General features: G+C 41.1%; 1 protein-coding gene across 2 annotated transcripts in view; it reads left to right on the forward strand.

Annotated features, from left to right (window-relative positions):
* LOC144491597 (FYVE, RhoGEF and PH domain-containing protein 3-like) overlaps positions 1–24254 on the forward strand; it is a 243243-nt gene that overhangs the window by 189644 nt on the left and 29345 nt on the right. For both annotated transcript variants that reach the window (XM_078209631.1, XM_078209633.1), the window contains 9 exons: positions 4342–4498; positions 11257–11395; positions 12825–12883; positions 16644–16790; positions 18430–18522; positions 18619–18698; positions 18886–18916; positions 19011–19115; positions 22086–22148. In XM_078209631.1, coding sequence (XP_078065757.1) covers positions 4342–4498; positions 11257–11395; positions 12825–12883; positions 16644–16790; positions 18430–18522; positions 18619–18698; positions 18886–18916; positions 19011–19115; positions 22086–22148 — 874 coding nt within the window. The remainder of the gene's footprint in view (positions 1–4341; positions 4499–11256; positions 11396–12824; positions 12884–16643; positions 16791–18429; positions 18523–18618; positions 18699–18885; positions 18917–19010; positions 19116–22085; positions 22149–24254) is intronic.

Consider the following 24254-nt stretch of genomic DNA (forward strand, 5'->3'; position numbering starts at 1 on the left):
GAGGTTGGCTGTTGCTGTTTCCAAGTTATCAAAAAATGGTGCGGCTTTTGAATTGTCAGGTACAACATACAGTTCTGGGACAATTGTTATGAAAGAAGGTTTATTAAAATGTCTGAAATAGACAGTGATAAAGCTGCTCGTCACATGGGTTCTTGTGTTTTACGTGGGTTAAATATTTCATAGTCCCAAACAAGTTTGTGATGGAGGCCTTGCTGATTCATCAGTGATGTGTGAAGTTTTTTTTGTACATGTGCCAAAAACAGGAATTCAGTTATTACTTGAGTACTGAAAATTCGAGTCAAATGAAGAATAGAATGTTTTTCTTTCTTGCTAAGTGGTTTGGACCTGAAAGGCTGAAGGTTTCAGAGTGCCCTGAAGCCAGCTATGTCAACATTGGCACCAGTCTTGTTTTTTGCAATGTGAAAGAGAAATATATACATTGTTACATGAAGACCTTGTCTAAAAACGGAATGGTGATTTAATGCACAAGTTGGGAGAGCTTTATCATTTAATAGTGAACACCCAAAATTAATCAAAGTTTTATAATCACTTCGGGTGGCATGGTGGCACAGTGGTTAGCACTGCCGCCTCACGGCGCCAGGGACCTGTGTTCGATTCCGGCCTTGGGTCACTGTCTGTGTGAAGTTTGCACGTTCTCCTCGTGTCTGCGTGGGTTTCCTCCGGGAGCTCCGGTTTCCTCTCACACACCAAAGATGTGCGGGTTAGGTTGATTGGCCAGGCTAAATTGCCCCTTTGTGTCAGGGAGTCTAACAGGGTAAATAGGTGTGGTTAAGGGTATATGGCCTGGGTGGGATTGTGGTCGGTGCAGACTCAATAGGCCAAATGACCACCTCCTGCACTGTAGGGTTCTATGATGAATTTTCATTGCAAGCTCATTAAACTAAACATTTTACCAACAATAATTGTAGGTCTTCTAGTTTAACCACTTTGAAGAGTGGTTAAATGGTATTTTATTGCTCAGGCGAAGGTGCTCAGCAGCTCTTTTTAAAGAAGTATTAGGAAATGTAATATTCCAACTCCTCCAACCCATATATAACATCATTGGCTCAAAATATTTTGCCAAGCTATCGCAATTCCATATCATTGTCCACAGTCAGTAAGTTTCTTTTTAACTATGCCACCTGATGTCTATTTTTACTTAATTTTATTCTTCGCTGAGGCTTAATAGCATATGTTAGTTGGCCTCTCATGGTGTTGCATACTGGAAAAAAATACTTAAAGTTTCTCTTCTTTCTTTTCAAATCTTTCTGCTTATGTTGCAGTTTTGTCCCTCTTTATATGACTTTTACGTATATCTCAGATTGAGTTGTCCATCTATATCTCTGCTTGTGTCTCACTTTGTCCCTCTCCGTAAACTGCTCCTTTTGTCTGTCTCATTTCATTGCTGTAGTTTTCCCACCTCCTCTGCTTGCTGGCATGAAAGTTTCCAACTCTGATTAAACTTATTCTTGCTGCAGTCTGCAAATATTATTACATTTATGTAATAGCTTGCTGAGCGCCCTGACTGCCGCTGAAGCTGAACAAATCACCTCGGTATGATCAAGCTGCAGCCCAAGCTCAGAAACAGCAGTGCTTATTCCATTTCAATGGTGACCCAAAAACATTAAAGTTAAAGTTTATTTATTAGTGTCACAAATAGGCTTACATTAACACTGCAGTGAAGTTACTGTGAAACCCCCCAAGTCACCACACTCTGGTGCATGTTTGGGTACACTGAGGGAGAATTTAGCATGGCCAATGCACCTAACCAAAACATCTTTCAGACTGGTAGGAAACCGGAGCACCCGGAAGAAACCCATGCAGACACGGGGAGAATGTGCAGACTCCACAGAGACAGTGGCCCAAGCCGGGAGTCAAACCTCTGGGCCTCTGGCACTGTGAGGCAGCAGTGCTAACCACTGTGCTACCATCCTGCTCTTTCAGGATGGTCAAAGTTCAATGCTGCTATAGACACACTGATTCCTGTTCAGGGTGGTCCCGGCACACTTATATTCACAGGAATTGCACCAAGCCTCCAGTCCAGAAAACCTAAAGGCAGTGGGGGTGGAACCAGCAGCCAGTCATGAGGGATATTCCAAGGGGAATCACCCCTATCCAATAGACAGCACCTCCAACTCCATTGAGGCAAGTCAGATGGTAAGGGGGAAAGGGTTGATGGCTTAACCTGTTGCAGGCATGACTGCAGGTACAGAAGTATATTCCTCTCAGCAGTAATGACCCCGGAGACTGAGCAATCATTCTGGAAGGTGTGTGCAACCCAGGAGGGTTGGCAACTGCAAGATTACAGGCTGAGAATGTTGGACTGGGGATGACAATGGATGGTGATGCAGGAACCTAGAAGTTTATAGGAGTGAAGTTAGAATAGTATCTGATGAGAGAGGGTGGTGTGGAATGAAAAAGGGCCAAGAGGCTAGGAGGAGAATGAAGATCAGGTTGTTGGGGGAGGGCCATGATAGCATACACACCCATAAATGTGTTCAAATCAGCTCCTATGGCCAGGATTTTCCACACTCCTTACGACATGCCAGCAAAGGTGGCCTGCCATTAGCCAGCACTGGGATCTTTCCATTCTATGCACTCCTCACTGCTGGGAAACCCATTTGCTGGAGTTTCATCGTTGGCAGGACTGGAGTTTCCCACCGGCAAGAATGGCTGGAAGATTCTAGCCTATGTAATTTTTAAACTTTATTCAAGTATACTGTATTTTTATATATAATGCATTATATATTTGTGTTTATAATTGCCTTGGGAGGTGCGGCCACATCAGGAGATGGGGCTAGCAGAGGCAAGAGGAATGGCCCAAATATTAGCGGAGGTGGTTAAATTTGGACCAGAGGTCATGATCATGGATGAACCAAGGGGCAACTTTGGAGGGTGTCCGGGGAGGAGATAGAAGATGGCGGGAACAATTCTGAGTCAGGACACCAACTGACTCTGCAGCAGGAACATAGGAACAAGAGTAGGCCATTCAGACTCTTGAGCCTATTCTGTTATTCAGTTAAATGATGGCTGCTTAATATTTTAACTCTGTCTTTGCCGACCTGTTTCCTACTTATCCTTACCTAACAATCTCTCAATCCCTGTTGTGAAATTTTCGATTGACCTAAACTCAAATATTTCTTTGGGGGCGAGATTTATAGAATTCCATGAACAGAAAATGGGCTTCCTGACATCACCCTGAATGGCCCAGTTTTTTTAATGTTAAGTTTATGCCCTTGCATCCTGGATGGCCCCACCAGGGGAAATAGTTTCCGTTCATCTGCCCTATCAAATTATTTAATTATCGTGAGCACCCTAATCAAATAACCCCTTAATCTTTCCTACTTGAAATACTCCTTTGTTGCAAACATATACTTTATAAAATATCTGAAAGAGCATTACAAACATTCCAAAATGGCTATCTCACAGTACAATAATATTCAGGTTCTCTACATACATCATGTTACAATCTGAGGCACCTCAGCACAGCCAAAACAAATTACAGACATTTCAAAATGGTCATTACAAACGGCGCAGAAGTATTTAAGTTTTCTACATAGATCAGGTTGCGCTCTGACGAGTGCTTTCATACAATTGTGTTACTTGTAATATTCACTGTATACAGTTTTTAGTGATTTATATACATGGAACCTTAATTCTCCCTGCCTCTCCACAAATCTGAGCTTCTCACCACTGGAAGGTACTCTGATCTAAATTTCTTTGCCCAAAGTGGATGACCATGTTGTACTCCAGTTGCCACATTTCCTTTCCCATTAACTTAAGCGAGGGAGCAACTACATTGGCAGGGATTTAGTTCGGAGGCAGAGGCTGGAGTAAATGGCAGTGGAGACTGGGCTATCACCTTACTAACAAATCTAAGACCAAGAAGCTACTCTGAACAAGATTGAGTGTCTGGGGCAGAGGATTTTGGCTCATCGGAGGGTTATGGGTTAGAAGCGTGGGGCTGGTATGTGGATATTTCAGTTATTAAGAATAGAGAAAAATAAATGTAAAACTTTTGAACTCTTGGCTGGAAAAGGGATTGAAGTGCTTTGGGTAGCATTATACAATTTGAAATCTAGAAAGTAATGGTATTCTCCTGTGCACAAATTGGCAGCCTACTCAATTACGTAATGGTGCGTTTTCCATGAAATTCCAATTGTTAAGAAATTACTCATTACAAGAGAAACTGAGCAGAAACCTGACAACTAAAACTGCAGGAGCGTGATTGGACAAGGTGGAAGCAGAGTTTGGTTCATTTCACATTGCGATCCGAAATGGACTCAGCATCTTTTTGACAAAGTTAGACGATGATAATTTTGTCCATTCTGTTAATTACAGGGGCGAGAACCCTCGATTAGGCGATATTCTTCAAAAACTAGCCCCTTTCCTAAAGATGTATGGGGAATACGTGAAGAATTTTGACAGAGCAATGGACCTGGTGAACTCCTGGACACAGCGATCGTCCCAATTTAAATCCATTATTCAAGACATTCAAGTGAGTTCTCTGCATTATGTGGGAATATTCACATTTGCTTATTTGCATTTTGAGCCCAGATTTAGGAAAATGTTTCCAATTTTTGAACCCAGTTTATGTACATAGAAAGATTGTGGTATTTTAAACTGTTCAACATGCTTGAGTCTGGCACCTTTCTTAATTGTCATTTCTCATTGATTGCGGGTGAAACATCTGAAGTGCAGATCCAGAATGAAATTACACAGCCTAGAGATGGAGCTCAGTTTTTCCATAAAGGTAGAATAAGCTAAATAGATTCATTTCTATTCGCTTTTCCTGGCGAGGTTCCAATGCCAATTCTACGGCAATTAAAAGCCTTTATAATTGTAAAATGGTTACATACTTGCTTGGTGTGTCATCTTTTTTATATACAGGCCACATTAACTGACATTGCCCCAAAATGATAATTATGTAATTGTGAGTTACTGGAAATGAGGGCTGACATAAGATGCAAGCAAATCTGCAAATCCTTGTGTGCACCTATTAGCCTTATTTGGTGTATCATAGAAATCATAGAAATCATCGAAACCCTACAGTGCAGAAGGAGGCCATTCGGCCCATCGAGTCTGCACCGACCACAGTCCCACCCAGGCCCTACCCCCACATATTTACCCGCTAATCCCTCTAACCTACGCATCCCAGGACGCTAAGGGGCAATTTTTAACCTGGCCAATCAACCTAACCCGCACATCTTTGGACTGTGGGAGGAAACCGGAGCACCCGGAGGAAACCCACGCAGACACGAGGAGAATGTGCAAACTCCACACAGACAGTGACCCGAGCCGGGAATCGAACCCAGGACCCTGGAGCTGTGAAGCAGCAGTGCTAACCACTGTGCTACCGTGCCGCCCTTGAAAGAAGTCGGTAGCAGCCTTCCCTGGATTAGCTGTGATCTTGTATTGGATTATCTGTGGATTTTGCACTGAAATGGTTTCAGGTTATTTCCAAATGAAGTTTAACTCTTATGTTCAAAATGCAAGGCAGATTTTTGTCACGATTGTTCCCGAACAAGAATGACAATTCTCGCCTGATAAATTAAAACGATCAATACAGTGGGAGTAGCTGTTGTGACATCAAAAGTGAACATGTGAATTTAGAATTGACTGTCCTGGTCTATTGCAGGAAAACTGAGACAAAGAACAGCAAATAATTGATTAATATCGGAGAGAAATCACATAAAAATCTAATTAAAAGAAATCCAACATTAAAGAAGTGGGGTAACAATGGAATGTATTGAAATCAGAGTATAACGGGAAGGAGAAATTCCCCCATTATTTTTCATTCATTAAAATAGAATGTTGCAGCTTTTGGAATTAAACTTTTTAAGGTCAGACATGAGGCATGCAGCAGAATTCTCCAGCCCTTTCCACCAGTGGGATTTTCGGCCCTGTCGAAGTTGACCCCAACACGGGTTCCACGACAGCAGCATGGGGGAGTAGAATGTGTAAATAGAATGTGTAAACTTCGGCAGGACTGGAAGATCTCACTGGGGAGTTGCCTTCACTGCCAGAAAACCTGCTACAGGGGAACTGGAGAATTCCACCCAGTATCTAATAGTGAGGGATCCAGGAGTTCCTTCCACACTTAGTTTTAAGCTGTAATGGAACATTGGCACATAAAGCATTTCATTTACACTGTGTATCCTTGCAACAATTTCTCGGACATTGCAATTGAAGGATATTTGATTCATGGTCAAATAATGATCATTATAGTGGCTGGATTACCTAAAACTGTCAATCTAGCTGAATCAATTTGATTCTGAGGTTGAGCTGGGTAAATCTAACCTGAAATGCCCACTTTGTTTAATGATGTGGCAGTCTTCTGGCAAGTTGTACCCCTAAGGATGAAGATGTTTTAACAATAGCCATTGGGTCGCCCATGACATTGCTCATTGGGTAATCCAGTCCCACCATTTATCTGGATGCTGGCAGCAGCAAATGGCCACCTAGCCTTCACCTGCCTGTGTTTTATTCATGACCATTCTAGACAGGAAGTGCACTAATGGCATTTAAGTGAAGTCTGGCAGTTAAAATTGCATGAGACTTGGCTGCCTATGCCAAGCAGGTAACAAACTCACAAGAGCTTCCTGGAAATTAGTTTGGAATTAAAATCTCGCCTGTAGTTTCAGTATGCACGTGAATAGGGTTATAGTATTTCCCAGGTCGTGTTCCAGATTTGCAATTACTTCATTGTCCCATTTTGACACTCAGATTTAGAAAACAAAAACCCTTGAAATTTTTATGCAGGTTATGAGAGCATGCATTTACAGTGCCTTTTCAGGTATTTTACACATGATTTAAAGTGCTTCACATACAATGATCTCAAAAGTGCAATGAATATTGCTCTGTAGGTAAATACAACATTTGCTGTCACCAGCAAAGAGGTGAATGGTTTTGGTGTGTTGGTTGAGAGTGGAATTTTGGTCAGAAAACTGGGAGAAATCTTTGCTTTTTGAATTGTGCAGTGGGAGCTTCGACATCAACCCAAGTAATTTGAAGCAGGTAGATGAGGCCCCAGTTTAATATCTTAGTGGAAGGACAGCACTGCCAACAATGCAGCACTCCGAGCACCTCAATAAAATGGTGGCTACAATGCATGCTCAAGTTCTGGCGTTGGATTTTAACACCCAAATCTTTGACATTGAGATGTGTACTACCAGCTGAATCAAGCTAATAATTATACTGATGCTGATTTAAACTATTCTGAAAGAATAGCTGTAGTTCTCAGGAACGATAAAATATTAAGTGCAATTGTTAAGACGCAGTCAATAGGACTATTTTCCCAAAGATCACTGTAGTTACCAAGATGATTGGAAGGATGAAAAGGAGCAAGAGACCGAGCAAGTAACTCCAGACTAATGGTTTGTTAGTAGATAATTGCTTGAATGTGCTTTCAGAAACCAGGTACATTTGTACTTAATATGTAATCTGGGGAAATTTACCATGTTTTTCTGAAAGGTAGGTCACCAACTAACTGCTGTTCTTTTTTAAAGAGTGTTAATGATTCCTAAGAAAACAAGAACTGTTAAAAAGAAATGAATTTTCCAAACAACCAACAGACATAGCTGAAGGGCAAAATTTCAAATTTTTAAGACTTTTGCTATAACACCAATTAAAATCAATGAATATCAAACATTAATTAACAGGCAACTAATTACAACAAACTGAAGCAAAGATACTTTTGCATTAACTAACATAATTGAGATATATCTTGTAATCCCTTATGCTGTGCACAAGACTTCTAGCAGATGTATAGCATTACAAGAACAGATTCATTGTTACTCCAACAGATTCACTTCTCCCTGCTGCGCCAGATTGCAACTTCCAGTATCCTGCAAATGCCATTTCACTCAGGCCGAGTATTCCGGATACATCTTCCATCAGCCAGGTCCAGCTTGGTGACTCCTTGTTCCTTAAATCCCCAAAGGTTCTTTCCGTTCTGCCCCCTTCCTTTGTAACAGAAAATTATTTTTTGGAAGCATCCTGCCTCCCCATAGCAGTAGCCAGTTTCTCTCTCGCCTTGTCTCATAAGCACTTGATATTTTATTAGAATACTGTGTACAGGTATGAAAACTTGGCTTGATTTCAGCCGGTTCCTGTTTGAGCTGCCTCCTTCCCAATGACAACCAGACCACATGGGCCTGCCTCTGAGCTCGGGTGCTTCTGGAATTTCCAATGTTACTTTAAGTTAAAGGAGACATTTTTAAACATAACTGTCTTGTAAATTCCTGTATTCTTCACACACAAACACTGAAGTAAGAGAGAAAAATGAATGGATTCACACACCTGGATTTTCAAATGGCATTTGATCAACTTCCACACAAAAAATTGAGAAGATTGAGCTTCATGAATAGGAAATTGGTTAGAAAATGCAAACGCATGGATTAAAAAGCGCAGGAGTTGCATTCTTGAGCGGCACGGTAGCACAGTGGTTAGCACTACTGCTTCACAGCTCCAGGGACCTGGGTTTGATTCCCGGCTTGGGTCACTGTCTGTGTGGAGTTTGCACTTTCTCCCCATGTCTGCGTGGGTTTCCTCCGGGTGCTCCGGCTTCCTCCCACAGTCCAAAGATGTGCGGGTTAGGTTGATTGGCCATGCTAAAAATTGCCCTTAGTCTCCTGAGATGCGTAGGTTGGGGGGATTGGTGGGTAAATGTGTGGGGATATGCAGGTAGGGCCTGGGTGGGTTTGTGGTTGGTGCAGACTCGATGGGCCGAATGGCCTCTTTCCGCACTGTGGGGATTCTATGAACTGGGTAAACTGGTTAGGCTGCATTTAATAAACTAACTACCGATCTGGTAAAATGTGCAAATTATTAAAACAAGGAAATAGTGCTTTAGTACTAGAACAATTAGAGGGTCTCATTTAATGTTCAGTTTGAAGTTTAGGGAGGAACTTCTAGCCTTGGAGAAAATTCAGTGATTGGTATCTGGAATAAATGAAAGACTAAACGTGGGTTCTTTTCCATGGAGCTGAGTATTAAGAGGTGAGCCGATTGCAATGTTAAAGTAATAAATGGAATTGCCACAGACAGGGAATGATTCCTCTTTGGTCGGGGGAAACCAGGCTCAGAATACACAATTGTAGCGCCAGAACTTTGCTGGGGGAGGCAGTGACTTCACTGGCTTGAGAATGTGCATTGCATTGCCCAGAAAGTTATAGATGCAGATTCAATGAAGGGGTTTAAAAGAGAGATTTGTACTTGAGAAGTAAAATTATAAAGCAAAGGAAAGGTTCTCGGATTCAAAAAGATGAACCTGTTCTGACTAACAAGATGACAGGACAAGCTTAATCAGCCAATTGGTAACCTCCAGCATGCCTGTTTCTAAATGTTCCAAAAATCCCAAATTAAGAATTCAGGAAATACAACTCTTAGAACACCTCACATTTCCTAATGTAGTATGAAGTTCCATTTTTCATCAAACAAGGAGTTTGTAAGCATCCAACTGTAATTAAGTTTATTGGTTTAGACACAGGTTCATCATTTGTACTACGCAAATCGACAAGATGGCACAGTCGTTAGTTCGCACCGCCGCCTCACAGCGCCAGGGACCCAGGTTCGATTCACAGCTTGGGTCACTGTATATGCAGAGTCTGCATGTTCTCCCCGTGTCTGCGTGGGTTTCCTCCGGGTGCTCCGGTTTCCTCCCACACTCCAAAGATGTCTTGGTTAGGTGGATTGGCCATGCTAAATTCTCCCTCAGTGTACCCAAACAGGCACCAGAGTGTGGCGACTAGGAGATTTTCACAGTAACTTCATTGCGGTATTAATGTAAGCCTACTTGTGACACTAATGAATAAACTTTAAACCAAAGGTTCAATGTGCAAAATAATACGATCTGAAGCAGTACCAAAGCTGTATCAGCCTTCTCCTTACAGAGAGAAGAAGTGACAGGCCTTGCATTAATTACTGATTATTATGTTTTATTCAGAGAATGCAATCCACAGAAGAAAACTGTTGTTGATGTATTTTCTGTTAAATAAAATACACACGAGATTTTGAGTTCGGTAATGAATATTTTGTCCTTCAGTGCATAGTGTATTGATGTGCTTGTGCTATAGGTCTTGGGACTGTGGCACTGAACAGGATTTGAAAAAGGCTAGGATGCCAGTCCTTCTAACAAAAGTGATAATGTAATTAAACTAAAGTCAGACTAGAGGTAATTATAATAAAATATATTCTATGTTAGCGGTAATTATATTTCTTAAGGCTTCAGCAGCCTGAAATTGATCAGCAAAACCACGATTCTGTAATGCATTTCACATAGTTTCTGATGTCACCAAAAGCACCATATATCATAGAATCCCTACAGTGCAGAAGGAGGCCATTTGGCCTATTGAACCTGCACTGACAACAATCCCACCCAGGCCCTATCCCCGTAACCGCACGTATTTACCCTGCTAATCCCCCTGAAACTACGGAGCAATTTAGCATAGCCAGTCCACCGAGCCTGCACATCTTTGGACTGTGGGAGGAAACCAGAGCACCCGGAGGAAACCCACACAGATTTGGGGAGAATGTGCAAACTCCACACAGTCAATCAAGGCCGGAATTTAACTCGGGTCAGTAGTGCCAACCACTGTGCCACCATGTCACCCATACATAACAGGCTAACCTTCACATTCCAAGTCAATATTTCTTTTGCAAAGTTTTTAAATCAATTAATTTCCCATTGAGATAAGATTTGACCATTTGTAAAATTGTGGTTCCATGTAGTTCCGTAAAATAAAAGCACGGTACCACAAATTTGCATTGTTACAAGAATCTTTCCCCCATATCTAAAAGCAGGATCATATACACAGCTAAACAACTGTATGGAAAACATTGTAGGTATGAAGACAATGTGGAACTGTTGAAGTTCTATAATGATACTAGCAAGCATCTCCTTGGATAACCAATGGGCTAAAACAGCATGTTTGGTGGAATGGCAAACGGCAGATTCTCAGCATTCCCAATCTCAGCTACGTTGTTGGTGGAGAAGCTGAGCTGGAGCAAAATACTTTCCACAGGGACGCTGGAGGAAGGAAAATGTGAGAACGTCTGCACACACGGCTGCTTTCACTAAGCTAGTAGCTGAACCAGAGTCTCGGATATAAAGAGCACTATTTAGCCTCCACTACCTATTGGCTAAAACGTGCAAGGTTTCCCCTGGTGATATTATTCGTCATGGTTCTTGCTTATTTGAGATGTATGATTTGATTGCTTTGTTTAATCAACTAATTTGTTTCATTCATTTAACAGAAGCAAGACGTTTGTGGTAACCTGACACTGCAACACCACATGCTGGAGCCAGTACAACGCATTCCTCGTTACGAGCTTCTTCTGAAGGATTACTTAAAGAAACTGCCTGAGGATTCTTTGGATAGGAAAGATGCAGAGAGTAAGAACCAAGCCTCCTTCAAAAAGAGACTGTCGATTCCACATAAATCAATAACACTCTATTTGGGGCTATAGTTGGTTTTGTGTAAGAATGCAGCAATATTAAGAGCATTCCTGAACCACTTTTTGGAACATCTCTGCTATTCAGTTCAAAATTCTATTAGGCTTTTGATGAACTTTTGCATTGCTGCACTAAGTTATTTTGCATCATGTAATGCATGATGGTTGGAAAATATTGTTCTTATCTGACCATTATTCAGAAGGCAGGATGGTAATTCTGACGTCAGAAGGAATGGGAGAGAGCCTGAGACCTTCACCCAAAGATATTTATCCATCTTGTTACAGATGTAAACCTCTTTCATATCAATTGAGTCATTGCAGTTGAAAATTTAGAAGTTAGATTAAATTGTGTAGGATTATAGAGTTATTATCATCAGGCTTCATTCCAATGGCAGTACTAAGGAGCATGTTCTTTAGTACATGTGACACAACATAGAACAACAGATGAAGGAAGATAAACAGTGGTATAATTTTTTTATTGGGCAATTGTGTTCAGCCAAGTACTTGGGATTGGCTCTGGAACATTTGTGAAAATAACCTAAATCACTTTGAGCTTTCTCCTTGAATTCAATTGCCGCCTTGGCTTGATATGGTCTACAAATTTGACCAGTTTGCGCTGAACTTCCAAATCCTAATTGTTAATATAAGAAACAGTTAGCCTTCTGATAAATATTAATATCGGTCCAGAAAACTTGCCGCAAAAAAAGATTGAGGTGAACAGTTTGTCCAATGTTGAATAATAATGCAATACTTGAAATGGAAATAAGTATTTTCCTAAATCATAAGAAGTATGAATATGAGCTGGATGATTAAGAGAATGGAAAATGGTCAGTACGGTTCCTGAAATAGCGTGTAAAAGATACATTGAGCCAAACGACTTAATTTCTGATCACTGCTTCTATTTTGTTTTGTCTATAGTACTTTTGTCTAAGCTTGACCTGAGCATGATAGCGGACCTGCGATGCACCTCATAGTGAAATAGCCTGCTAAGCTCACTATTTAGGCTGATGCTTGAAAGTGAGGAGACTGATGAGATAGCAGGATGAGCCCAATCTCCATGGACCCACTCCATATTTTATGAGAATGCCTTGAGGCAGATGGATTGGATCAGGAGGAGAAAGGGGAAATAAATGCAAGTTCCCCTTCAGAACATAAGGAATAGGAGCAGGAGCAGGTCATATTGCCCCCCCGAGCTCAATACAATCACAGCTGATCTTCTGCATCAAATCCACTTTCTAATACCACCCCCATGTTCTTATCCCCATATTTTAAATGAAAAAGCAGCTGTTAAGATTGAAAAATGTCTTTTGTAAAACTGGATTTTGGTCAATGTGTAATTTATAGATTAAATCGATGTTTTTACATTTCAGAATCATTGGAACTTATTTCAACGGCAGCCAACCATTCCAATGTGGCAATTCGGAAAATGGTGAGGAAGCTGCAGTGCTGTTTTGCACCGCACTCATTGTGTTGTGTACTTTCCATTGGGAACGAAGTGCTATGATCCCAATGAGAAAGGAATTCTGTGGAAATGAAACTGTGTGTTGTCCAAATGTTGTTTGTTTTTATTGAAAATCTTTTACAACCTGTCACCTCAGTCCTTTCAGCATGCAGGAGAAAAAAAAAATCAATTTGAGGCCACTTTCATTAACCAGCCAGTTTCAGTTCTCCTCACTCTTTAAAGCAATGGCATTTTCAGATTATACAAGTTCCTCTTCTGGCTTTTTGCAGAAATTGATTAACTACTGGAGTCGGGGGGCTTACAAATTCAGCCTGGCAACTTTGGCAGCAAAGGGAGCTTCTGCAATTTCCCGAACACATCCACAAACATTTCACGTTTTTGTACCGTGAAAGTGAAAAAATGTGACTGTTTATCTAGTCACCTGGAACATCTGGAGCTTTGTTTGCAGTTCACCATTCACCGCCAAATGCTGGCACCTTTATCAGGAGCCCAAGCCCATGTGGTTGTGGAAAAAGCAATCAGCCCCTCCGTTCATAGACCAAACTGTCTAGCCGACATCATTCGAACCATTTCTTTACAGTTTTTAGAGACTTCCTTCCCTTTCTCAGATTAATGACTCACGACAGCCAGATATAAGACCAGGAAATGATTGCTATTTTCCTGCTGATTACGGGGCATATATTTGGCGCACCCTCTATTTTCCTTTAGCGTTGCAACAGTTACTGCCATGCAATCCACTATCAAACTGCGCGGGCTACTAGGTTAAGAGTCATAAATTAGTCACTTTCTGGATGTTCATTCAACAAGAGCAAACAACTTCGTCCAAACCCTTATTAGGTACCTCGCCCTTAGTGTATTTTGGGTTATTTAGGATGGTTATAATTTAGGGCGGCACGGTGGCACAGTGGTTAGCACTACTGTCTCTCAGTGCCAGGGACCCGGGTTCAATTCCGGCCTTGGGTCACTGTCTGTGTGGAATTTGCACTTTATCTCCGTGTCTGCGTGGGTTTCCTCCGGGTGCTCCGGTTTCCTCCCACAGTCCAAAGATGTCAGGGTTAGGTGGATTGGTCGTACTAAATTGCTCCTTAGAGTCAGGGGGATTAGCGGGATAAATACATGGGGTTACAGGGACTGGGTGGGATTGTTGTCAGTGTAGGTTCGATGGGCCAAATGGCCTCTCTCTGCACTGTAGGGATTCTATGATTCAATTTTGGGGAGACAGTTTATTATTTGATTGACCTGAGGTAGTAAATAAATTCTAGCAGTTTCTATAAATGGATTCTCCTTTTATAGAGAAATGCACAGAATTATTTTCTTCTTCTAAACAGAAATTATGGCTGGAATTCTCCGATTTTGTATGCCCCATGCCCACTGCCAGTGAGAACAGAGATTTTGGTACTCAGCCAAATCTCCTTTCGCTGGAATGGGATTGAAGAATCCCAGCCGCAGGCTAGGTCAGGGAGTTCCAGCCTATAACTTTTGTATGCATAGGTTTGAAGTTGTACAAGACATTGGTAAGGCCACACTTGGAATACTGTGTACAGTTCTGGTCACCCTATTATAGAAAGGATATTATTAAACTAGAAAGAGTGCAGAAAAGATTTACTCGGATGCTGCCGGGACTTGATGGTTTGAGTTATAAAGAGAGGCTGGACAGACTGGGACTTTTTTCTCTGGAGCGCAGAAGGCTGAGGGTGATCTCATAGAGGTCTATAAAATAATGAGGGGCATAGATCAGCTAGATAGTCAATATCTTTTCCCAAAGGTAGGGGAATCTAAAACTAGAGGGCATAGGTTTAAGGTGAGAGGGGAGAGATACAAAAAGGTCCAGAGGGGCAATTCTTTCACACAGAGGGTGGTGAGTGTCTGGAACAAGCTGCCAGAGGTAGTAGTAGAGGCAGGTACAATTTTCTTTTAAAAAGCATTTGGACAGTTACATGAGTAAGATGGGTATAGAAGGATATGGGTCAAGTGCGAGCAATTGGGACTAGCTTTGGGGTTTTTTTTAAAAAAAGAGCGGCAGGGACAAGTTGGGCCAAAGGGCCTGTTTCCATGCTGTAAACCTCTATGACTCTAGGTTGTAAAATTTGCGTGGGTACAGAGCTTCACGTTACGCTTTTTGCATCGTCCTGTAATAACGCCTGCCTCTGAGGTGTAGAGCCCCCACCGCAGAGTGTGCACAAGCCAGCCCCCTTAAATGATTACACATGAACGGCTGCACAAAAGAATTTGAAGGGCCCATGCATTTAAATAAATCACCTCTACACTACAGCAAACATAAAGAGCCAACAATCCTGAAAAAATCTACACAAGTTTCTTGTATCTAACCATTATCTCACAAACCTGATATTTATATTTACATTTTTGGAGAAACTTGCTTCATTCTGAGCAGTTCCAAAATATTTTGAAGGCTTTGCTTGGAGATGAAGTGAGTCGAGTTTGTCTGCATATAACGCCCTCTGCAGACTGACTGATGTAGTGTTTTCCCAGTTAATTTCACCATTACTCCTGTCTCTCTCTGTCGATGCCACTTACATACCACACTAGAACTTTGGACAGAAACAAAACACACAAAATGACATGCTACCCAGCTTGGATCATTAAACATGCTTGGAAAGTGGATGTTTGAGATTGCACTGCGTGTGCTTGGAGTTTTGTTAAATTTCTCCAAGCTTAAAATGGAGCCAGCGACAGGTTGAGTGCACAAGTACGATGTTGCTTCATAATGATTTGATTTATTATTGTCACATGTATTGGAGAAAATGACAAAACATATTATTCGTAGAGCACATAGGGGAGAAGAAAAGGATAGGGTGCAGAAGATAGCGTTGCAGTTACAGATAGGGTGTAGAGAAATGAACTAAGCAGTGGAGTACAAACTGGGTGGGATGAAGCAGAGCATGTGGTGGTGGAGGGAAGGCGAGGCAGTGGGATACAGCAAAGGACTGGAAAATGACCCACAGGCAAGAAAACAAAACATGCAACAAAGTGAAACAAGATATGACTATCAAACACCAAACTCCGGACGAACAGTAAAACTGGCCATGGAAAAGTTTTGAGTTTGTTTATTAGTGTCACAAGCATGTTTACATTAACACTGCAATGAAGTTACTGTGAAAATCCCCTGGGGGTCGCCACACTCCAGCTCCTGTTTGGATACACTGAGGGAGAATTTGGCACGGCCAATGCACCTAACCAGCACGTCTTTAGGACTGTGGGAGGAAACTGGAGCACCCGGAGGAAACCCACGCATACACAACGTGCAGACTCCACACAGACAGTGACCCAAACCAGGAATCGAACCCGGGTCCCTGGCATTAACGCATCACCATAACTTCCTGTTCAAAATAATACAAATATTATGTATAATGGAAATCAGAAACAACGACAAAAAATGCTGGAAATACTCAACTCCTCGTGCAGCATCTGTGGCAGAAGAAACAGCGTTAACAGTTTGATGGCCAGATGCTGCCAGATCCTGCTGTTTTTCTTTCCAGTTTTTCCTGTCTTTATTTCAGATTTCCAGCCTCTCCAGTATTTTGCTTTTATCTGATACTCTCAAACTCTATTTAAATATTAAGCAGAGAAGTTCTTCACTTTATAGACTTTATGCAAAGGACAATCACATCATGTGGTCGTTTCCTTGGTCAGGAAGGAAAATTATTTTACAGGAATGCGTGAAACGTTTACTATTGAGTCATCAAGTGCAACTTTTTTGTATCGGTAGGAAAAAATGCACAAGCTGCTGGAAGTATATGAGAGACTTGGAGGTGAAGCAGATATTGTCAATCCAGCTAATGAACTTATAAAAGAGGGGCACATCCAAAAGCTGTCAGCTAAGAACGGTTCAGCTCAAGATCGCTACCTGTTTCTGGTAAGCCAACTAAACCCTTAGTTTTTAAATAACTGACGATAATTTTTCTCTCTCTCCTATTTCAGCAACAAATATCCATCCCTACATTGAGGGATATTGAGTTGATTAATGAACTTCTTTCTGGGCACTATTTCTGTCCTTCCATTGGCAGACCAACAGAAGTGTGATATAATTGGGCTCTGATAGTTGGGTGTGTTTTTTTTTTCAAACGGAGCCACAGTGGCTATGGTGCAAACATAGAAAAGTTTTGCTTAACTGAAACAGTAAGATAAGACAGAAGGTTGTGAAACATCAACAGTTTTAAAGCTGACCTTGCTTTCCTAATTTCATCTTCGGGGTATTTTTATTATCCCCCCCCCCACCCACCCACCCACCAACCTCAAAATCTTTCTTGTTGATTTGCAGTTAATGAAAGGCATCATCACTTTTGAAAGGAGCAGTAAAGAAAGAGCTAGATTTATATTAACTCCTTTCACAAAGTATGTAGTTACTGTTGTATTGTACATAATGTGGGGATGCTGGCGTTGGACTGGGGTAAACACAATAAGAGTTTTAACAACACCAGGTTAAAGTCCAACAGGTTTATTTGGTAGCAAATACCATTAGCTTTCGGAGCGCTGCTCCTTCGTCGAGATGGAGTGTTTGAGAGCAGATTTCCACTCCATCTGAAGAAGGAGCAGCGCTCCGAAAGCTAATGGTATTTGCTACCAAATAAACCTGTTGGACTTTAACCTGGTGTTGTTAAAACTCTAACTGTATTGTACATAAGCCAGTGGTTCCCAAACTTTTTTCACTGGGCCTCACTTTTGGAATAAAAATTTGCTTGCGCCACACTGAATTTTTTATTGATAAGAAATACATTCAAAAACAAAATAAAACAATTCCTAGCTTGATTCATAACATAGAACACAACTGCTTTATAATATGATCATGGGACATCCAGAAAGTATAAAACAATCACTTTGGAAAAATATCTAATCCATGTTTAAATGTTTCTTTGATTGTCCTTGAATCTTCCCGCCACACTTGCCATCCTCTCTCACCGCACCAGTGTGGCGAGCCGCACCCTTTGGGAACCACTGACATAAGCTGTCAGCACCCGATTGAAGTGAATTGAGACTTGAACCCACAACCACCTGACTCAGAAACGAGAGTGCTACCATTGAGGGGAAATCAGGTAGAATGCTCGAATGCAGGAACATGCATTGCACTCAGTTTGATGGATGCATTGACTAAGTCACTAAATCAATGTGTGTCACTTGGAAAAATTCTGAAAAGCATTTCAGACAAATATGTGTAAAATAGTTTCACATGTTGTAATTTAGAATTAGGAAAAGTTGCTTTTGACCTTGATTCTGCTACTGACTTAGCAATGACAAGGCTTGCTATCTAGACTGCTTCAGCTTAGGTTATTCGTCTCTCGTGCATATTGCTAAAATTGACATGAAACTTTGTTTTGTACTGTAATCGTTTAAAATATTCTATACCAATTTTTATTTTAACTGTATTTTTGCCAAAAGCTACACAAAACCTTTCAGTCTGTCTTCTGCCAACTGCAGATATCCACATTTACGGTAGTCTGTGTATTACAACTAGAATAGGATGGATGCAATTTGAAATTCAATACTTTTACTTTCAGTTCAACAATATGGTACTTTACTGTGTGCCAAAGCTCCGACTGATGGGACAGAAGTTCAGCGTGAGAGAAAGGATCGACATTGCTGGCATGCAGGTTCGTAGCATCTTCCGCCTATATAGTTTCTTTCGCAAGTAAGATTATTGCTTTTTTTTTGGCTACAATTGGAAAAATACAACTCTTGTTCTTCAGGTGCAAGAAATTACAAAGTCGAGTGTTACTCATACGTTTACAATCATAGGAAAACAACGGTCCTTAGAACTTCAGACCAGGTAGAGGAAAAACGTCATTGATTGTTTAACTGAAGCAAGATACAAAATTTGTGAAGTAACATTGCAATCTATTGAAGATATTCCAAAAACAGTTTTTTTTAATGCTTGTTAGTCGAATGTTTGACATCAAGAATAAAATATGAGGCTACTAATCAGTATAATTAAACCTCAAAAATGTTCTTTTTAGGACGGAGGAAGAACGGAAAGATTGGTTTCAGGTATGTAACATTCTGTAAAATATTTTCCTCCTTGTTCTAGAATGTTCTGTGGTTATTTTTGGCTATCTTACAAAACTGTGGTGATTTTTATTAGGTTATCCATGCGACAATTGAAAAGCACAAGCAAAACAGTGAAACGTTCAACAAGGCTTTTAATAGTTCATTTTCAAGGGACGAAGAATATCCTCCAGATTCCCCTGTAAGTAGAAAAGATATTTTAAGTACAGAATGCATGAGCATATTTTAGGCAACTAAATCCATGAAACGTAGCCTATTGTAAATAATTTAGAGGATTGGGAGACTCCAGCTGGCAGTGAACTATTTCTGAGATCAATGTGAGGGTTTTCACAGTAACTTCATTGCAGTGTTAATATAAACCTACTTGTGACACTAATAAATAAACTTAAACCTCAGTAACAGAGCTGAATGATGCAGGCTGTACACCCAGAGCTTATAAACATTGGATACATCCTACTTGTGAGATTTTCAGTTGAATTGCGTACTTGAGGGGGTTGACTAAATCTAAAAAGGTGAATGTGATTCAAAAGGAACAACAATGGATGCAGCAAATTACATTGTGTCCCGTGCGGTGGGTAAAATGGCTCCTGCCTCAACCTTTTGCTCACAAAAGAAAGAGGTCACATGACTGATAATCCACAGTGTACAATAGGCAACCTTGCGCAAAGGATTTCTCTTAACATCCCACTCTTACTATAAAGAAAAAAGCACATAATTTTCAGTTGCAAATTACCCACACACATAATCTATAAAAGAAAGTCACCACGCACAAACAGAAAAGTGTTATTTCTCATCTGTCTCCCTTTTGCCTGGCTCTACACATGCGTTGCACACACTGGGTTGGATTTTCTGTCCGTGCTTGACCCAAAATCCTGCCCGAGGTCAACGGACCTTTGCGTGATCCACGTCCTGCCTGCTACAATTGCCATGGCAGGCAGGAGGGAAAGATTCCGCTCACAATCTTTAAAGCGTTCAGGTCTTCTAGTGATACACATGTAGGTTGTTATTGGTTATTTGTCTGGTGTCTCCAAATTCTGGAGTGAATTTCCCCTCCAGGGAATGTCATTGCCCTGCCATGTGCTGCTGATCTGTTGCATCTGTTGAGGAGCAGTTGTCCTCTGGGAGTGATGGTCATTCCATTCCATGTTCAGTTGGCAAAAATCTCCTCTCCTCATCAGCTGTCCGCTGAGAAGGAGAAATTTCTCCCATCACATACGTGTCTGCAGCAGCGATGATGTATCTGGTTGTTTACTTTCATATGATGATCCAAGTGACAACTGTTTTACCCAGACTCCTCATAAAAAAAGTTTATTTATTAGTCACAAATAGGCTTACATTAACACTGCAATGAAGTTACTGTGAAAATCCCCAAGTCACCACACTCCGGTGCCTGTTCGGGTACACTGAGGGAGAATTAGCATGGCCAATGCACCTAACCTGCATCTTTGGACTGTGGGATGAAACCAGAGCACCCGGAGGAAACCCACGCAGACATGGGAGAACGTGCAAACTCCACACAGACAGTGACCCAAGCCGGGAATTGAACCCAGGTCCCTGGCGCTGTGAAGCAGCAGTGCTAACCACTGTGCCACCGTGCCTTTGCCAAATGGGCGACAGACTTTTGTTGAGTGTGTTGAATGTCTTCACTCTGGTTCTCCAACTCTCAACTCTAGAAATGATTTGGTCACTTTATTAAAGTGAAATTTGGCTTTCTGTTGTTTCATTTGGGTGTGTCCCTCACTCCTGTTACTACATCCGGCTTCAGTAATTTTTTGGCTATTGGAAAAGTATTTTGGGTATGGCGTGACGTTAGTCACTGGGCTGAACTAGTTTCCATGCCTTCAGTGAATGGGTTTCTCCACTCTAACATCACCTTGAATGCTGGATCTACTCAATCTTTTGATTATTCCTTTAGCAATTTTTTTCTGCTGCCTCAGCCTTTCCAATTTAACTGGAGTTCCTGTAGAAATGATGTGTTGTGCTGATTTTCCCAATAATTCATGAAATGTCTGAATTCTTCACAATGAACTGAGGACCATAGTTGCTTATCACCATGTCAGGGATGCCATTACGGCTGAAGTGTACGTTCAGCCATTCTACAACCTCAAGTCATTGACGTCACCAAGTCTAACTCCCAGTAGCCTGAAAGCTGTTGACAGTGATGAGATGGTCAGTTCCTGAGAGAGTGAAGAGGTTTACTCTAAGCTTCATTCATGGTCTGGGATGTCACGAGCAGCTCTTTAGCTTGTTGTCCATTGCAAGCACTGCACAGGCTGATGTGGTCCTTAATCTTATTGCCTCAACATCATTCCGATAGTGTAAGTACCAAACTGCCCACAACAATCAAACTAAGGGTTTGAATCAATGTGCTATTACATCTATAAACCTCAGAAAAAGCATTTTTTAAAAAATTATCCTTGTGGGGTAGCAACTAACGCAGGTGCTATACATGCCAATGTAAGCCTTTTGTTTTTCTTCTTTTTCTAATTCCATATGCTTTCGTATTCTCCAGTAATCTCCTTTTGTCAAAAATGACAAAACTCAGGTGGGACTAAAACAGTAGCAGGTGACTGTGGCAATGTACCTAAAAGAAATGAGAGTGAGTTGCTGGGATTGTGAGCAATAGATGTGTCCTACACTGTAACTAATAAACAACTTCAAGAAGTATCAACATTTCTTTCCGATTTCCATGCACCATTCGTTAAACTAAATTTATTTTTTAAAAACCTGCCTTCATTTCTAGTTGCTGCAATATACATGCCAACTGCTTGATACGGTGACTATTCATCAAAGATGTAAGCTGCCATACCTATACACTCCATCATGGAATTAACAGAGATTGATTACAGCACCTTCCATTTATGCCTAACCTTTAGTATACCACCTCAAGTACATGGTTTACATTTGTTAAAATGCTGAAATGCCAGTTAATGATCACCAGCTTTTAGTTCCGCCCCCCCCCCCCCCCCCACCCCCCAGCTCCTTCCCACCCATTCCGTTTGTGACTCTATGTACAATTTTTTAATCAAACCTATGTGAGGTAATGTGGGACAATTTTCTGTGTATAACGTGCCTTCTGAATGCGAGTTATTGTACAGTTCTCAAAGGATTGATCTTTCAGTGATGTTGAAATGAATGTATTCTTTTATAGGTGCCAGGTGCAACTTGTGCTGAATCCATTTCAGGAGGAGACTTTTCCAGTCCATCTGCTTTGGTATGTGATAATTAGTTATTCAGATTGCAGTTTAATGTATACTCCGGGGACATGTACAAAGAGCCTATGAATACTTCATTCTCGAAAATAGGAACTAAACTGTCATTTTGAATCTGTTATTACATCTAAATGACTTTCCCAGATTTAGCAGAGACTGCTAAAAATTGCATTGAATACTTAGGTAATTAATTATGGTAATAGATCTATTGTAGCATTGCACACTACTGGTTGGCAGTTTTTGTCCAATGCATGTAATTTTCCTGCTGGCTTTTCTCTTGTACCCTCTTCTCTCCTGCTCACTTTCTTGGGTTTGAACTAGTGGGCAGCAGAGCAGGCTCCAGACAAGAGCTTCATGGATAGGGTAGGAATTCTATGCCACAGTGTAAAGTTTCCAATGGTAAATGGAGAACTCTGGTTGTAAAGAAATCTGATTGGGAAGGCGTGAGGAAGAGTGGTGGCAGTAAGGTATGTCTCCTCAGAGCATGCAGTAAAAAGAAGCAAAGATTAAGGGCTGGGATGTATGCTTGGGGATAGGAGGGAAAGAAAGAAGGTTAAATGTGGGAAGGAATGAGTGCTCTGGATAGAAACTACTGGAGTGAAAGGGTGCAAAGCAGACTCAATTCAGAGACTGCTCACTCTGTTTTTTGGTAACCACAGTCTGTAACTATACTGTGACAGCAGGTACACACAATATATATTTCATAGAATTATAGAATCCCTACAGTGCAGAAGGAGGCCATTTAACCCATCAAGCCTGCAACAATCCCAGCCAGATAACCCCACGTATTTACCCTGCTAGTTGCCCTGACACTAAGGGGCAACTTTGCATGGCCAATCAACCTAACCCGCACATCTTTGGAGTGTGGGAGGAAACTGCAGCACCCGGAGGAAACCCACACAGACATGGGGAGAACGTGCAAACTCCACACAGACAGTGACCCAAGGCTGGAATTGAACCCGGGCTCCTGGCGCTGTGAGGCAGCAGCACTAGCCACTGTGCTGCTGTAAATTGTAAAGGTTGCAATGAGAATATTAACAAAAAGTTTGTACGAGAAAGTATGGACAGAAAATGTATGATCCACGTAAGATTTGTATACACTGAATGGTTGAATGAATTGTTACAGTTTCTGAGGTGAACAACCTTGCGTGCAGCTTGACCTATGAAATGGTCTTTCATGAGGCTATTCTTCCAAATAAATTATCTGTTGATTCCTTATAACAAATCTTTCTACAAATATCGCTCAGTTAAAATGTTTACAGTTTAAAAACTGCTTTTGAAATGTCTTCCAAAAGCTAAGAAATTCAGGTTAGCTGTATTAGTGAATGAAGGAATTGTGTCCCTCTGGTGGCTGACGTTTCAATCAATCCATTGTTACTCGTTTAATGAGCAAGTAATTGGATTCGTGCACGATGAACTGTTGGGATAGTTACCCATGATTGGATTAGCAGTGACTCTTTTCAGGCAATCTCGTTGTCGGGTAGGTAATGCATTGATACATCTGGATGACAATGAAACCATGAAAGTGCTTCTTGGGGAGGGGGGGGGTTTGAGTTTATTCAGCTGTCGGCTGAGCTGTGGATTACACAGTAAATTACGGGAGATCAAATGGGAATGAGGATTCGCAAAGCTGGCACTGGTGCTGTTCTTTCAGGTTTCTAACATGGCCAGACTTAGTATCCACCAGCATGTGGAAAGCGTTTGAGAAAAAAATGGGCAGCAACAAAGAAAAGGATGATAATCATGATTATTTCCATTCACTAATACAGCTATTTCTCAGCTTTCGAAAGATATTTCAAAAGCACATTTTAATTGCAAGCCTTTTAATTGAGCGATATTTGTAGAAGGATTTGTTATAAGGAATCGACAGATAATTTAGTTTGAAGAATAGCCTCATAAAAGATCATTTCATAGATCAAGTTACATGCAAGATTGTTCACTCCAGCAACTGTAACAATTCATTCAACCATTCAATATATGCAAATCTTGTGTGGATCATACAATTTCTGCCCGTACTTCCTCTTTTTTGGTAGTATTCTTATTGCAATCTTTACAATTTAATTGAATGATTTAAAGATATATTGCCCATACTTGCTGTCACAATATAG

Source organism: Mustelus asterias, chromosome 3 (assembly GCF_964213995.1).
Source record: "Mustelus asterias chromosome 3, sMusAst1.hap1.1, whole genome shotgun sequence".
Lineage (NCBI taxonomy): Eukaryota > Metazoa > Chordata > Chondrichthyes > Carcharhiniformes > Triakidae > Mustelus > Mustelus asterias.